The 16520-nt window shown below is 44.6% G+C and overlaps 1 protein-coding gene across 4 annotated transcripts in view; it reads right to left on the bottom strand.

Moving 5' to 3' along the window:
- Window positions 1-16520, bottom strand: part of DAAM1 (dishevelled associated activator of morphogenesis 1) — a 679460-nt gene that overhangs the window by 65849 nt on the left and 597091 nt on the right. For all 4 annotated transcript variants that reach the window (XM_086938202.1, XM_086938204.1, XM_086938201.1 and 1 more), the window contains one exon: window positions 10421-10589. In XM_086938202.1, the coding sequence (XP_086794328.1) occupies window positions 10421-10589 (169 nt within the window). The remainder of the gene's footprint in view (window positions 1-10420; window positions 10590-16520) is intronic.

Below are 16520 nucleotides of genomic sequence, written 5' to 3'. Positions count from 1 at the left end.
CTTGAGAAAAATGTTTCTTTGAATGGCCCACTTGCACATGCTTTGGGCTAGATGTGATAGATGTGGAGAGTGTGTTCCTCCCTGTTTCTGTATGTAGTACATTGCAGTCATGTTGTCCGTCTGGATCAACACAGTCTTGTTGCATAAATGTACTTTGAACGCTTTCATTGCCAGAAAAATTGCCATTAGCTCTAGCAAGTTGATGTGCATTTTCTTTTGTTGTGTTGTCCATAGGCCCTGCACTGTGTACTGAAGGATATGGGCTCCCCATCCCATCAGAGATGCGTCCGTGGTCAATACTATCTGTGGTACAGGCTCTTGGAACAGTCGTCCCTAGCAAAGGTTTTGTGGATTACACCAATGCAGAGAGTTGTATGCACGACTGGTCACCAACACTAGGTCTTTTAATTGTCCTTGAGCCTGGTTCCACTGCCGTGCTAAGCACTCTTGCACCGGATGCATGTGTAGTCTTGCGTGAGGGACTATGCAGGAAGCCATCATGCCTATGAGTTGCATAAAGATTCGGGCAGAGAGCGAGTGTTGTGGCTTCAATTTCTGGATTAGCAGTTGCATACTGTTGATTCTTGCAGCGTTTGGGTATGCCTTTGCTGCTAGAGTATCTAGTGTAGCTCCTAGGTACTGTTGTACATGGGACGGCTGAAGATGTGATTTTGGGTAGTTCAGCGTGAAGCCTAGACTGTGCAGGAGGTGAATGGTGCGGGACATGTGGGTGGCACATTGCTGGGCCGACTTTGCTTGTATTAGCCAGTCGTCCAGGTACGGATAGACGTGAATCTGTTGTCTCCGTAAATGTGCAGCTACTGTCGCTAGGCATTTTGTGAACACCCTCGGGGCTGTTACACCAAATGGAAGGACTTTGAATTGGTAATGTTGATTTTGTAACGTGAACCGTAGATACTTCCTGTGAGCAGGATGTATTGGTATATGGAAGTATGCATCTTTGAGGTCCAAAGTTGCGAGGAAGTCTCCTTGTTGCAGCAGTGGTAAGACTTGTTGTAGAGTGAGCATATGGAAATGCTCTGATCAGATGTATTGATTTAGGGGCCTGAGGTCCAATATGGGTCTGAGAGACCGGTCCTTTTTGGGGATGAGGAAGTATAGTGAGTATACCCCTGTACCTTGATGTTGTAATGGTACTGGCTCTATGGCCCCTTTTTGCAGCATGCTGATGACTTCTTGCTGCAATAAGTCTAGGTGTTCTGCAGACATAGGACGGTGTTTTGGTGGTATATTGGGTGGTGTGGAAGTTAGCTCTAGGCAATAGCCAGTTTGGATAATTATCGTCCCCCGACAGGTGTTGTATGGTCTGGGGGTAGCACTAAGAAGTCACTGTTTAGTGTTGGTAGAGGACCTAGTGGTATTATTCCCTCACCCTCTGCCTTTGTTGTTATTGCCGCGGTATCCACCTCTATTGTTTTTATTGTAGGTGGTTTGCGTACTTGCTTTGTAAAGTGAGGTCTGCTGTGATGAGCTACCTCTTGCAGCCCCTCTATAATTGGAGCGACGAAAGGAGCCTCTATGTTGTTGGGATTGTAAGGCCCCCATCGACTTAGCTGTTTTGTTGTCCTTTTTCATTTTGTCTAGGATTGTGTCTACAGCTGGACCAAACAAGTAGTCAGGGTTTATTGGCTGATTTAATAAAGTAGACTGCACTTCGTTTTAAAAACCTGAGATGCGAAGCCAAGCATGTCTCCTGAGCATAACACTGGTGTTAATAGATCTGGCTGCTATATCTGCCACGTCTAGGGCACATTTAATGGAGGCGTTAGTTATTAGCTTTCCCTCCTGTACTAGGTCTTCAGCCTGTTCTTTGTAAGGTTCAGGTAAATGTTGGAGAAGTGTTTCTAGGGTGTCATAATGTGCCCTGTCGTACCTAGCTAGCAGGGCTTGTGTATTAGATATTCTCCATATATTAGCTGCTTGGGCAGCTACCCTTTTCCCTGAGGCCTCCAAGATCTTAGATTCTTTGTCAGGAGGTGGCGCTTCTCCAGTGGTCTGAGTTTGCACGTTTACGTGCATTGGATACCACTAAGGAATTCAAAGGCAGTTGACCCTTAATATATGTGGGGTCTAATGGAGATGGCCTGTACTTTCTTTCAATTCTAGGGTTAATGACTCGTGCCTTAGTTGTTTCTTTAAAAGTGTCACCTGCATGTTTAAGGACCCCTTTTAGCATAGGTAGCGTTTTGACAGATCTTTCTGATGTGGCAAAAGTGTCAAAGAGGAAATCCTCCTCAATGGGATCTGCATGCATTTCTACATTGTGATGTAGGGCTGCCCTATCTATAAGTGCATTAAAAGCCGTTGTATCCTCCGTAGGAGAAGATTTAGCAGGGTATGCAGGTGTATCTGGAATGGGCTGAGAATCACCCGGATGTATTGGGTGTGCCCATGGTTGAGCTTGACTGTCTTGGTCAGGGTCCACTGTGTAATTGTATTCCTCATTCTCCTCATAATCCACCTCTTCATCTGAGTGTGTGGGTGTATATGAGTATGTGTTTGGTTTTATAGGCTCAAACAGAATAGGAGAAGTTGCACAGTCCCTTTTCTTTTTGAGTGGGATGACATAAGTCTCTTTTTCTGTTCCTGGTCTGACTTTCCTTTTGTAGAGAGTGACCTTCCCAGAATTAGGGTCAATGTAAAGTTTTGACTGTTCTTCTGATGAGGGGTCTGGATATAAGATCTCCTGCTCAGTAGTTCTTGGTTGTTTGGCAAATGTCTTTGGTTTATTTTGTTTAGGGTCCATACCGGTTTTTGGGTCGACTGCCTTACGTTTTGAGTTAATTGGTAGACCAAATTTGATCGGTCCCAGAGTTTTTGTTGTTTCAACAGTCTTTTTAGGTTGTGCCTGTTTCCTTGGAGCCGATTTATCTATGGTTTTGACATTTTTTGTCGACTCGATAGTCCCCTTTTGACTTTGTTGCATCTTTGGAACCGGTGTTTTTGGACCGATGCTTTGTTGTCTCGGCTCGATGGCTTTTTTCGGGTCGATTTTCTTTGGCTCAATCCGTTTTTGTTGCACAGCCACTGGTTTGTCGATTCTCTGTTCGGTTCGACAACCTTCTTTGTTTCGAGTCCCTTATTTGTTTTGTCGACAGTCGACGCCGATCTCTTCGGTTCGACGGCCCTTTGTTTCAGAGTGGATGTAGGTGCGCCGGTTTTCGGCTCGACGACCTTTGTGTTTGACTCCGATGGATCGACATAGTTTGGTCCGAAGACCGTGTTGTCGACGATTTTCTTCGGGATCGATTCTGCTGGATCGACGTAGTTCGGTCCGAAGACTGTGTTGTGGACCAGTTTCGGTTTCGTTTTTGGTTCCATAACTTTTGCTTTCAATATCAACAGCTTTGGGTTACGTTGAACCGTGGCTCTTTTGCAGTATTCTTAGCCGAGCTGAGTCGCGGGGCTATAGAACGTGTTTGAGATCTTGGCTAAGGCCTTCCGGCGATGCATTGACCTGAGCCTGTGGAACCATAGAGGTGTATGTCTGGTGCGATGTACTCACGGTTGGCCCCAATGTAGTAGGCCCCGTTTCATCACTGGAGTCGTCTTCGACGGCTCCGATCCCTTGTTCGTCGTCTCCTACCTCGACAATGTCGTCATAGTAGTTGGAGTCCTGCTCTGAGTCTTGATCCGAATCTTCGGCCTCGATGAGATCTTGTTCATCGTCGAAGATATTTCCAGGCTCCGGCGCTGGTTTCTGCATGATTTGCCTTGCGGCCGGTCGAACCCGAAGTGTCTTTTTTGATCGAAATTGTGCACAGGCTAGGCAGTAGGTTTCATCATGTTCCGGAGATAAACACTTGTTACATACCGGGTGTTTATCTATATGTGGGTATTTCGAATTACAAAGAGGGCATCTTTTGAATGGACTTCGTTCCAACGACGACCGATTTTCTTTGCGTCGAGAAGGCCTACGGCCTGATTCGACGCCCTGAGTTGGATAAAGTGTATAGAAGGATGTCAGCACCGATCGAGACAATACAGACGATTCCGAAGGCCTTTTGGCCTTTAAGAAAAGTTATTTTCGAATCCGAACTTCGAGTAAGGAAAGTACATCCGAACCCAATGGCGGAAAAAAACTATCTGAGGATGGAGAGGATGCCCATGCGCACTGTAGTCCAGGGGAGGAGCCACCTATCTCGTGATACTTCGAAGACTCTTCCAGGACAACAATATGCAATCATCCGGACCCAACACTAGGCGGCGATCTATGCACAGATATGAATTCAGCAGCCCACATGCCTCGAACCTTCTAAACTATCTATTTGTGTCCATTAGTGCCACCGAGGGTGCTCTGGTCAAAGTATTATAAGTCACAAGGCAAAACAAGCATTGGCCGCGCTGCCATAAAAGTAACGCCCGCGAGCATTTTCATACCACTCAAAGCTCTGATCTACACGCGCGGTCAGGTTCTTGGCGCACATAGCCTTGGCTGCAGCACACAGAGACCTTACTCTGCCGCACAGAGAGGAAAATAATTAGAGGGAACATTGCTTACCAGTAAGCATCTGTTTGTAGCATTCAGTGCTGTTGTTTCACATGCTTAAGATACTCCTGCCATCAAGTGTTTGGCTCAGACATTTCCAGGTTGTTTTACGTCGAACAAATCTCTTAAGTCATGGGATATGGTGTGACACCTCTTCTTGGTGTATGTTGTGCATGGGTACCGACTATTTTAGATTGCCTTTTACACAGCAGGTGGCTGAATGTATGGAGCGAGAAAGAAAGGTATGGTGCAAAAAGCGCAATTCACAGTGCAAAGGTGAGAAGTGAAATATGATTTGCAAAAGGCACATGCTTTTGTGAAGAGCGGAGGATGCATGTGAATCTATAGTACTACACCCTACAAACAGATCCTTACAGAGAAAATAACATTTTCAGTTCTTAGCATGTGTGGCTTTAGATACACATGCTTAGCATAGACCAGTGGTTCTTAACCTCTGGTCTGAGGACCACTGTAGGTCCGCGACTGTTTTACATATTTAAATATTAGAATAATTACATTAAAACGTGTAGACAAATAAATTAACACAATTGAAAATGTGGATATTTTGTCTATTTGATTTTGAATTTAACAAAATATTTCAATATTTTAGCATTTGTTTGTGGTATACTTGCTTTTGTATTTTTGTGTTATGTTTTGAGACTCAAATCATATCAATTACTTAGGCCGGGGGTCCCTAGCTTCCACAAACGTCTTGGTTTGGGTCCTCAGATTCCAGTAATGATTCAGTGGGGCCCCAAAGAAGTCAAAAGATGAAGAACGGCTGGCATAGACTGGATAGCAGTACCCTTCCGGCAGCTGTGGCTAGTGTGTGGATGATGCAAGTGCCTGAAACAGTGTTCTCAGCAATGTCTGGCCAACTGAAGAGTGTTGGCATGCTAAAATGTTCACACACTCGTTTTTGGGATAGGAGTGTGGGATTGACCAGGTAGATGACTTAAAGATATCCACTAGTGGGATGTTGCCTACGGCCTCAGAAGCTCCCTTTTTGAAGGTGGAGTGCGCCCTCAGTGGAGAATGTAGAAGCCTCTGTGCCTTGTGGTAACAACTCTGAATGCACTTGTCAATCCAATTGGCCAGCTTAGGAGCTGGGTTGACCTTTGTGAGGTTTTGCAAAGAAGACAAAGAGCTGGTCTGACTACAAAATAATTTAGTCCGGTCGATGTAGTATGTGAGGGACCTTTTGACGTCCAATATGTGCAATGCTCTTTCCACGACTGAATCCGTCTGCAGGAAGAATACCAGGAGCTCTATGATTTAGTTAAGGTGGAAGGGCGATACCACTTTAGGGAGGAATCTAGGGCGGTTTCTAAGAACAACCCATTCCATGTGAAACTGGATGAAAGGCTCCTGTAGTGCGAGTTCGCAGCTCGCTGATTCACCTAAGGGATGTGATCGCTACAAGGAAGGAAGCCTTATAAGGGAGAAACTGCAGTTCACATGAATGCATAGATTCAAAGGGTATACCCATGAGTCTGGCAAGAACTATGTTGAGGTTCCACACAAGAGCGGGAGGTACTCTAGGGTAGGTGGGGGTATGACCCCTTAGAGGCCCTTCATAAAGCCCACGACCACAGGTATTTGGTAGAGAGAGGCATATCTCAGTTCTACATATTGGCAGCAACCGCGGCTAAGGTAAGACAAATGGAGGTTTATGCAACACCTGCCTTTTGCAACTGCAACAGGTAGGTAACAATGTCCTGGACCATGGGGTTTAAAGGATTCAGGCCAGGCCCTGTGAAATGCAGTAATGTACCAACATTTTCATTTTTCTTCCATAAAACAGACCCATGCTATGGGCCCCTCGACCTACTTCATAAGGCCATACAATCCTGTGGAAGTTTAAAGTACCAGAACTCTATGCCTTCAGGTGCCAAACTACACGATTGAGCTGCCAAGGTATCTGTATGCCTGACCATGCCTCTGTTTGAGAAGGTGTGGACTGAGGGGGAACATCTCATGGGGGCTGAGTGACAACCCCAAGGGAGTTGAGTACCAAGACAGTCTGCCCAGGTTGGCACCACTCATGTGAGGGTTAGTAGTGTTTGCTAGTGCTTCCTCACCATGAAGGGAAGCAGCCGGAGAGGCAGCAAAGCATAGGCTTTTCAAATATCCCTTTGCCCATGGTTGTGGGTGTGGAAACTCCGTGGCGAAGTTTGGGCGTTTTTAATTTTCCAGGGTACAGAACAGGTCCATACACGGGTGCACCAACACTGAAGTACGTATGGAGGACCTGGAGGTGGAGTTACCACTCATCAACTTGTTGATGCATCCTGTGACTAGGTTTGCAAAGTCGTTGTCCATCCCAGAAGATGCTCTGCCATGAAGTGAATCTTGTGGTGGAGTGCCTCGTGTCATCCTCTGTGCTAGGTGGGAGAGCTGAGGGGAGTGTGTAAAGTCCTGCTTCTGGATGTCATGCATTGCAGTGATGTTGCTTGCCCTGATTAGGACTACCTTGCCCTGAATGACCTGCAGAAAGGCTTTGATGGCTTGCAGAATGGCAAGCAGTTCCAAATAACTATTGTGTCGACTCCAGTGCTTAGAGCGCCACATTTTTGGCATGGTGTACTGGTTTAGATGTGTGCCTCAATCCGTAAGGAAGAGGTCTGTCGAAATGGTCTGGGTCTGCAAAAAGTCTGCCTTACACAAGGTTGGTGTTGCTCCCCCAATGCAGAAAGCACTGAGCTTTGGCCAGTGCATCACCAGATCTTCCCAGTGACACTCGCTTGAGACCATTTGTCTGCCAGACACTCTTGAAGGGGGTGCATGAGCAACCTTGCATGAGGAACAATCACAGTGCAGGGGGTCAACATTTCTAGAAGGTGTATGACGGTGTGAAAAGTGAGCTGACAACTGGGCTAAAAAAATAGGCAGAATGTGCTGAAAAACTAACACTCTTTGTTGGGTGGTGTAGGCTTTGCATGCAAATGTATTCAGGATGAAGCTTAGAAGGGGCTGACCGGAGCCTGAAGGTGTTGGGGGCCTGTGGCTGCTCTTGCCTAGACTCATGCTCAAGCCTTGATTCCAAATTCCCTCGAGAGCGATGGTTTGTCTTGGTTAGAGATACTTTGCTGGGCCTGTTTTTTATTCCCCGAGTTGTAGGCATACTTACGGCCCTGGGAGCCATCTTTATCAGGGACTGTTATTTGTCACCAGATCGATGTTCTACTTCTGACCACTGAATTCATTCTATAACACAAACTCTGTCATGGGCTAGGCCTGCGCTTGTGGGAGCACTGATGACCCGATTTCCTCCTGTTCTTGGGCACTAAGGAGATCTTCGCCCATGTCAGTGTTTGGGGTACAGGATATTATCCTAGTGCTGCATACTGCTGTATGCCCATTTGTAATCTCTCCAATATCGTAGTGTTTTCTGCAAATGAAAGGCAAGGCACAAGGAGCAAGTGCCGCTGTCCTGGGAGGGGATAGGGACAGATTACCCACCTCGTTGTGGTCCACCCACAGACATTTGGCATGGCAGTGAGGCCAATGCTAGAACGGCGTTAAACTTGTGCAAAACAAACGGTGTTTGAGCTGGAAGGAATCAGACACAGTTAGGTAGATAAAACATCAAAGGAGTCTGACTACAAATAAATAAACATGGAGACCATGGAGCCCACTCTGTGCACGTCTGAAACCAATGGTGGGGGAAAAAAATATCTAAGATGGAGTTGGTGCCCATGCACAGTATACACTGAGAAAAGGAGTCCCAGCCTATTTTATGACTCAAGAGACTTCGTTGAAGAAAAGCTACTTACAAATGTTCAAGCCCAACACCAGATGGCAGGAGTATGCTAGGCACATGTATCTGCAGACATAAATGATACAGATATGTTCCTGTCACAATAGTGTTACATCATCACGCGTTCTACTATAGTGGGAATGAGAAGAGCAACCGGTCTACATGAATAATGTTTTTGGGTGTTAACCATAAGCAGGGGTCCTGTGACATGTGATGAAATAACCCAATCCTTCAATGCCCCACACGGTAGATGCCATTTAAGATTATTTTCTCAGTCATCATATAAAAGTTGAGGTTAAGTACAAGTATGCTAGAATACAGAGCATAAAACTTTTTAATGGAGATGTGAGAGAAACTTTAGGGATTTCTTTTAACTTTTGCTGCTTTATCTTATTCTAGATACACATTGACTGCAAAGCTGGCTTGCGAACTCTAAGCATATAGCCAAGAAGTATAAATGGTAGCAAAGAGGCTCTTTAAAGCAGTTTACAGAGGCTCTCCGCAAGATGGTAGAGGCAGAGCGTCTGTTTTAGTAGATTTACTCCAAGTTTTTGAACCATGAGCTTTAGAGCTGTACTGGCCAACCTCCCTAACAGAGAAGTGCGGTCAGGAGCACCTGTGCTTCAGGGAAGCCGGTCTGGAAACTGACATACTAGCTGGTAATATGAAGCAAACTGTATTCTTAGTGTCTAAACTAGCTCATATTCTGGTGTAAGCCTTGGCCTGCTCTCGCTACCCTAAGAGCATCTAGTGCTGGAGAAGAGTAACTGGGTATCCAGTAGTACTGTGGCCCTAGGACATCAGCAGTCAACAACTTCAAATTACGACTGGAGCCCAGTAATCCCGGACAGCTCTGTTATTGCAGGAACCTGGTCGACACACTCTCCTAAGGTAAAGAGGAAATTCCTCCTTTCCGATTGTAGTCCCCACTGATATGGTACAGTTTGACATGACTGACATCTATTATATAAAAGCTGCAAGGATGCATTTAACTGTTCGCTTTTAGTAACCGCATAATATTTGTGTGACATTTTGAGGAGATGTGCAGGTATGTGAGATGTAAAAAAAAAAATTTATGGGAAAGATTACAAAGGTCAACATACTTTATCGCCGAAGTCGAAAGTAATATCTCATGAAAGTGAAATTATAAACAACCTGAATGAAAGCGGACTGTCCGATAATATTCTGAAGTAAAAATATATATTACAATTTACATTTGAAAGAAGTAGCACATAAAATGGATTTTTGAATGAGTAAACTTATTCCTCTTTAGAATGTCAGACTATTTTATTTTTTTATCAAAGAAGCAATTAATTGGATACAACAAACAGCTTATTTTCTCATCTATTCAAGATTTTGCTGCTGGCTTGCTAGTCACAACCCAGATAGCTGCTTAGAAATTGGGTTACATTTTACTTTAAGTGTATTCTTGCCTTCACTGGGTGCTCCACACATCTCTTTTGGCTTTTCCACATTTTATAAGTCCCTGTATATCCTTGCTGTAATTGTTATGGCTGTCCCTCCGTTTTTGATATCCTTTATCACTTTTTGTGCTCCAAACTCTTATGTGCTTTTGTTGTTCTGTTGCAGTCTTGCATATTATGTGCCTAGTGCACCTTTCAACTTGGTCACACACAGAGTGGGATCTACGAGTAATCTTTGTCAACATAGATTGTTCAGTGGCATATAGTGACCACAGAGAAATGGTATACAGGCTGGGAATAGCAGGTTACCAGTATGAGATTGTGTGTAAGACATCTAGGATACCAGGGGAGAAGTTCTAGTGCCAGTCATCACAAAGTTCACATTTTAGCAAGTGAAAGCAAATGTAGCTGAGACTCAACACATTGGTGGTACGAGCCCGGATGTATATAGATTTTATTTAATAAGAGACTGGCAAAGATAACCTGGACATACCATAAACCATTCTTTTAAGTGTTCTAAAAGCATTTTATCGTTGTATACTGTATCAGAAGTTCTAGCTTTGCCACCTGATTTAGAATTAACAAAAAAGAAAAACCACAGTGAAGACAAAGGGTTGAAACGTTGTCGGTATCCTAAAGCAGATTATTTCTACACAGCACAGCCTCGGGGCTAAATCAAGGACTGTCAAATATCGGTCTTGTGAAAAAAAAAGAACATGTGCTTACTTGTCGATGCTAGATTTGGTGTCTGCAATCTTGTTTAAGCTGGAGATTTTGAACCCGTAAGCATTCCCTCTCTGGCCTTTATTCATGTAGTTCCCAAATGCCAGAACAACCTCCAACAACTGCTTAAGGCTTTTACTCTGCAATACCTCCTTTGAAGCTGAACATATTGCTTTATATGAAAAAGAAAAAAGATTTATAGTATGACAACAAAAGGAATATATCAAACACAATTAAAATTCATGAAGGCATGTTGAAAATAAAACATCTGCTGAAACAAATGCTCTATGCAGGCAAATACTAGAGTTTCTAAAGCTATAATATTAACAAAACTGACAATACACCTGCAGTTGTTTAAAATCTTTACCTTAAAAAGGGAGTTTTAGTAAATCACACAAATACCAGTAAAATATAATTTTACAAGACTTCTAACTAGTTAATGGGAGTGAAATCATACAACCAAGAGACACATTTTTTCTATGTAAACATGTAGTTTAAACTAGGGAACAAAGTTCACTTTCTGTTCAAAAACAACACTGAATCTGCACTAGAAGAATAAAAAGAAAATGTTATCCTGTTTGTTCTACTAAGTACTTTGTAACTTCTAGAGGGAGCGACGAATGACCTTGTGCTTACAGTAAAACTTGTCAGTGACCTTGCGCTGGTCATCAGATGGCCAGATAAAAACCTGTAGAACTGGAAGTCATACATGTTTTATATGGAAATGGCAAATAAAACTAGCTGTAAAGGGTTCTACGAAGCCCTCATGAATAGCCGTACAGTGAGGCAATGTAAAATGATAATTCCGGAAGCGTTTCGAGGTCACATCACACACATTTAACTCGGACACAAAAATTCCACATGGTGGATTCTATTAAAATAACTGGAAAGTAACAGCACGATAGGCAACAGGTATAACAAACAATATCAGGCTCCAAGCCACTTCGTTCTTTACTTCCAATTAATACATATACTTTCCAGCACACAAGATACAATATGTTGTGTATGTGACTGCAGACAGTGAGAGAAGCTAGATCTAAGTGAAACATTCTTCCAGAAAGCTACTTCAAACCTGCTGTTCAAGCCTTCATACTCTTGTATTTAGATGGTGGTAACACCCTACTCAATAGCCTCTTAGACCTGACACTGACACCCATTATGGGCATCCTACATGCCGCAGTACATTTTATCTAGGGCATGCAGAGGTATGATCACATAACCCCCATCCTGATGGAACTCCATTGACTCCCCTTGCAAGTCTGCAACATCTTCAAATGCGTTTATTGAGGTGGACAGGTCCAGAGGTACTTAACCTAGAACCTCTTCAACTCTGCCGGTTTTCAGCTAGGTTTGTGGTATACAAAATACCACATACATACAAAACCTTTAGCCTGCAAAAAGAGACAACCACACCTGAAGCAAACTTGGGTAGGGCGGGTGGTGGTGGCGGGTAGAAAAATGCAAAATATGATGTTTGGGATTCCGAAATGAGTTTAAATTGGCTAATTTGATGAGGATTTTATGAGACATGTATTAATTGCATGCAATGCATTTATAATGCATTTGTTTTGTGTGCAAAACAGCAGGTTCTTTGGAATGAAACATCAGTTTCAATTTAGCACTATGAAACTAAATTAAAGCAAACAAGGCACTGGGCCCGAGACTAATCTGGGTACTACTTAGAATTATATGTTCAATATGATGGACTAAACCAAAATGGCAGGAGTGGCAACAGTTTTGCTATACATAATATATAATCAGATTTGTTTTTAAACAGTGTTCTCCATTTGTTCAGACGGAATCCCTAGAGGTAGCCAACAATATTTTTGCAGACGCATGTCAGCTGTAACGTCTTCTAGGCCTTTAAGAACGAGAGGCTGCTGGGTTGCCAAGCAAAAAATTCTCTGTCTCCTATTTTCAAACATGTTCCCACAACACAAAAAAAGAAAACAAGTTACTTACCTGTAACTTTGGTTCTCCAGTATTGGAAACTTTCATAGATTCCCATGCTTGAATCATTCCCCGTAGTCGAGATGGGAGTCCCCGGTATACATAAAATAGCAATAGAAACCATTACAAAAGAAGAAGCCAGGCCTAGGCCCATTCTAGTTTTGTAACATATCCACCTCTTTTTGTAAGAGACCAAATAAAATGAACCACCAATCAGATTAGCCTCACCCTGTAGAACCTTCCTGCGAGAACCTCAGAGCCTCAGATTTTCGTAGCCGTAGGGTAAAATAATAACTTAAACTTCTGAAGGCTGAGCTTTCCCTGGGGAGGAGGGTGGGTTGCATGGGAACTATGAATGTTTCCAATACTGAAGAGCCAAAGTTACAGGTAAGTAACTTATTTTCTTACTTCAGTATTGGAACTTTCATAGATTCCCATGCTTGAATCAGAGTAGCTAGCAGTTATGAGCAATTTTTTTTAATCTTGATTCCTTATTCATCCATTATAAGCATTAACATCAATAGTCAATGGAAATTAAACACATTTGTAAACATAAGAAAAACAGGAAGAGGCAAGCAAATTCATTTAAAAAATGTGCAAAGTGCATAAGCAGAAAAAACGTAAGGAGGGTAGAAAGGTAAAGCTCACCACTTAATGAAAGTGGTTCCTCAGGACTGCCTAGCCCACTGCTGTGTCACTCTGTGTTGAAGAATCCAGGCAGAAATGTTTTGTAAATGTATGAGTACTGCTCCATGTCGCTGCTCTGCAAATCTCCTGGATAGAAACTGGGGCAAAGAGGGCTGTTGAAGAAGAAATTGCCCTCGTGGAGTGAGCACGGACCCGACCCTCTAGGGGCTTGCCCGCTGCTCTGTGACAATACTGGATAGCGCTTGTACAAGCGGCGCTAAAAGACAAAAATAGTTGAGGAGACTTCCTGAAGTCTTTAGTACGTTGAAGATAACATTTTAAAGCACCTCTGAATAGAGTGGAGTGCTTTTTCTGACGGAGTAGTAGGTTGAGGGAAGAAAGGTTTGAGTATGACCGGCTCAGTCTGAAGGCACTTTCGGTATGAACTTTGGGTTGGTACGGAGTATCACTGTTCCCTTCTTAAATTGGAGAAAAAAGGTTCCTGAATGGTGAGAGCCTGTAATTCACCTAATCTCCTAGCCAAAGTCAAGGCTAGCAGAAGAGCCACCTTCCAGGAGAGGCATTTAAAATCCGCCCTGTGAATAGGTTCAAAGGGATGCTTCATGAGCTGGGTGAGAATCAAGTTAAGGTGCCAAAGAGTAGGCGGAGGCTTGACTGGAGGGTAGACTCTGAAAAGGCCCTTGAGAAACTGTTTAATTATTCTTGCCGACCAGAAGGAAGGACCAGAAGATGTGCTTTTGAAGCGAGAGATGGCTGCAAGATGAACTTTGATGGATGAGTGAGCCAGTCCTGATTTCATAAATAAAAGAATGTAAGGAAGAACTTCAAGCGGTTCCGAAGAAAGAGGATTGATACCCTCTTGTTGGCACCAAATGCAGAAACGCTTCCACTTTAACCCGTATGTCATATTTGTTCTTGGGGCTCGTGCCTGAGAAAGTACGTCTACATTCTGCTAAAAGGGTAAAACCAAGAAACCGTTGGTGCTCAGGAGCCATGCCGACAACTGCAGGGAATGAGGATCCGGGTGCCAGACTTGGACCTGGGACATTGTCAGCAGCGAAGGAATTGGCTGCAACAGAAGTGGAAGGTACAGGGAGAGGAGATGCAGCTCTGTGAACCAAAATTGGCAGGGCCACGCAGGAGCTATCAATATCATCTAGCAAGGTTCCTTGAGCTTCCTGAGAAGCCTGGGGATCAGGGGAATGGGGGAAAAAGCGTAAACAAATGCTCCTGACCAGGCCATCGAAAGCGCATTCCCCAATGATCCCGGATGCTGAAGCCTGCTTGCGTAAAATGGGCATTTCTTGTTCTTTGGTGTGGCAAAGAGGTCTATGGAAAGCCTGCCCCATAGGCGAAAAACCTCTTCCAGAGTGGACTGGTCTAGTTCCCATTCGTTGCTGACTGAATTCAGTCTCCTCAGCGTGTCCGCCCTCTTGTTGTGAAAGCCTGGAAGGTGCTCTGCTTTCAGCGATATCCCCTGCTGGATAGTCCATTCCCAAATTGTCTGGGCTTCTTGTGACAAAAGATGAGATCTGGTGCCACCTTCCTTGCTTATGTAATGCATGGCCGTCATATTGTCTGTACGTACTAGAGCTGCAGACTGCTGTATCCACATAAGATAAGCCTGCAAGGCCAGGCAAATCGCTCTGAGCTCCAGCAAATTGATATGTAGAAGACGATGTTGGGGTAGCCAACGGCCGCTTACATGAAGGTCTTGCAAGACTGCTCCCCAGCCCTCTGTAGTTATTATCTGAGGAGCTGGGGTGGTCTTGAAGGAGAGATCCTGAGAAATATTTTCCTAGTTTGTCCACCATGATGCGAGTAATGGACAGGGTAACAAAGATCTGGTCTTCGAAGGATCCGTAGACTTGGCGCCACTGCAAGTCCAGCTCCTCCTGGAGAGGGCGCATCCGCAACCTGCAGTGAGGAATTAGAGGAATGCAGGAGGAAATGGACCCTAAGAGGGACTTGTAGAGGCAAACTGAAAGTGACTGTCTTTTTAATAGTAGACGGGCAGTGGCCATCAGCTTTTCTTGCCTCTCCAGGGTTGGACATGCTTTGTTGAGGGATGTGTCCAGAATGGCTTCCAGGAATCGGGCTGTTCTGGATGGACAGAGTCGACTTTTCTGTGTTGAGAGTCAGACCGAGATTGTCGAAAAGGCGTGTGCACGCTGTGACGGATTCTTCTGCAGCTAGCTTCCCTAAGGATTCTGCGGTTTCGGTGTCTTTCTTAATGCCCTAGAGCACATCATCAATGTTTCCTAAAGAGCGCCTCCCCATCAAAGGGAGGATCCAAGATTTTGTTTTGGATCTCAGGACGAAACCATGTAGCCCGCAGCCAGCCTTGACGACTGACAGCATGATTCAGAAAAGGGGGTGGTGATGAACAGAGTGTCTGAATTAAGCAGACCACTCTTACCCAGTCCAAAGATCAGGGCTTGATCCATCACCGTTTTTTAGCTCACTGCACCATCCCAGCTCAGTGCCCTGTTCCCATGATGCACTGGGCCAGGGACAGACTGATTTGCATATAGCCAGGTTCTGAGCTGGGATGGTGCAGTGAGCTAAATAACGGTGATGGATCAAGCCCTGATCTTTGGACTGGGTAAGAGTGGTCTGCTTAATTCAGACACTCTGTGATTCACCACCCCCTTTTCTGAATCGTTTTTGGCCACTATAGGTGTGGCAGGGTATACTCAGACATGAGTCCCTTGCTCACTGCACCATCAGGATTCAAGCAAGCTGGGCCGACGACGGCTGAAATGCCAGAAACCGGTCCCCGGTAACTTGTCTCCTTTCTGGTGAAGAATTGGCTTGGTAGTTTAGTCTGCCCTGTTCCCATGATGCACTGGGCCAGGGACAGACTGATTTGCATATAGCCAGGTTCTGAGCTGGGATGGTGCAGTGAGCTGAATAACGGTGATGGATCAAGCCCTGATCTTTGGACTGGGTAAGAGTGGTCTGCTTAATTCAGACACTCTGTTCATCACCACCCCCTTTTCTGAATCGTTGACGACTGACAGCAGCGCCCGCATGGGAGCGGAACACAGTTGTTGCAATGTCCATTGCAGAGTCAATTACTTCAGAAGAGGTTTTCTCTCCCTCTTGAAGAATCTTCTTCGCTTCCATTTTCACATCTTCCGCCAATTGATCCAGATTGGGGGACAGGTCGCACCACATCTGGGGATCGCAAAGGAGTTTGCAACCCTGACCAACAGGCAGGACATGGAGGAAAACCTCTTGCCGGCGTTATCGAGGCATCTGCCCTCTTTATCTGGAGGTGTCGTGAGGGGAGCAGAAGGATTTGTGGACTTTCTTTGGGCAGCCTGAGAGATGACAGAGTTCGGTTTAGGCTGGCTGACCAAGCAGGCCAGGCTATCGTCAGAAGCTGTATATTTCTTCTCAAGCGAGGCAGTACTGGAATCACCGTGGCTGGACTCCGCATCACTTTCAACCCCTCATCCCTGATGTGACCAACGATAGGAATAGACTGAACTGATTTCTT

The sequence above is a fragment of the Lissotriton vulgaris genome, chromosome 9 (genome assembly GCF_964263255.1).
Source record: "Lissotriton vulgaris chromosome 9, aLisVul1.2, whole genome shotgun sequence".
Classification (NCBI taxonomy): Eukaryota; Metazoa; Chordata; class Amphibia; order Caudata; family Salamandridae; genus Lissotriton; species Lissotriton vulgaris.
Note: the sequence above shows the minus strand (reverse complement) of the source record. Positions and strands in the feature narration are given on the sequence as shown.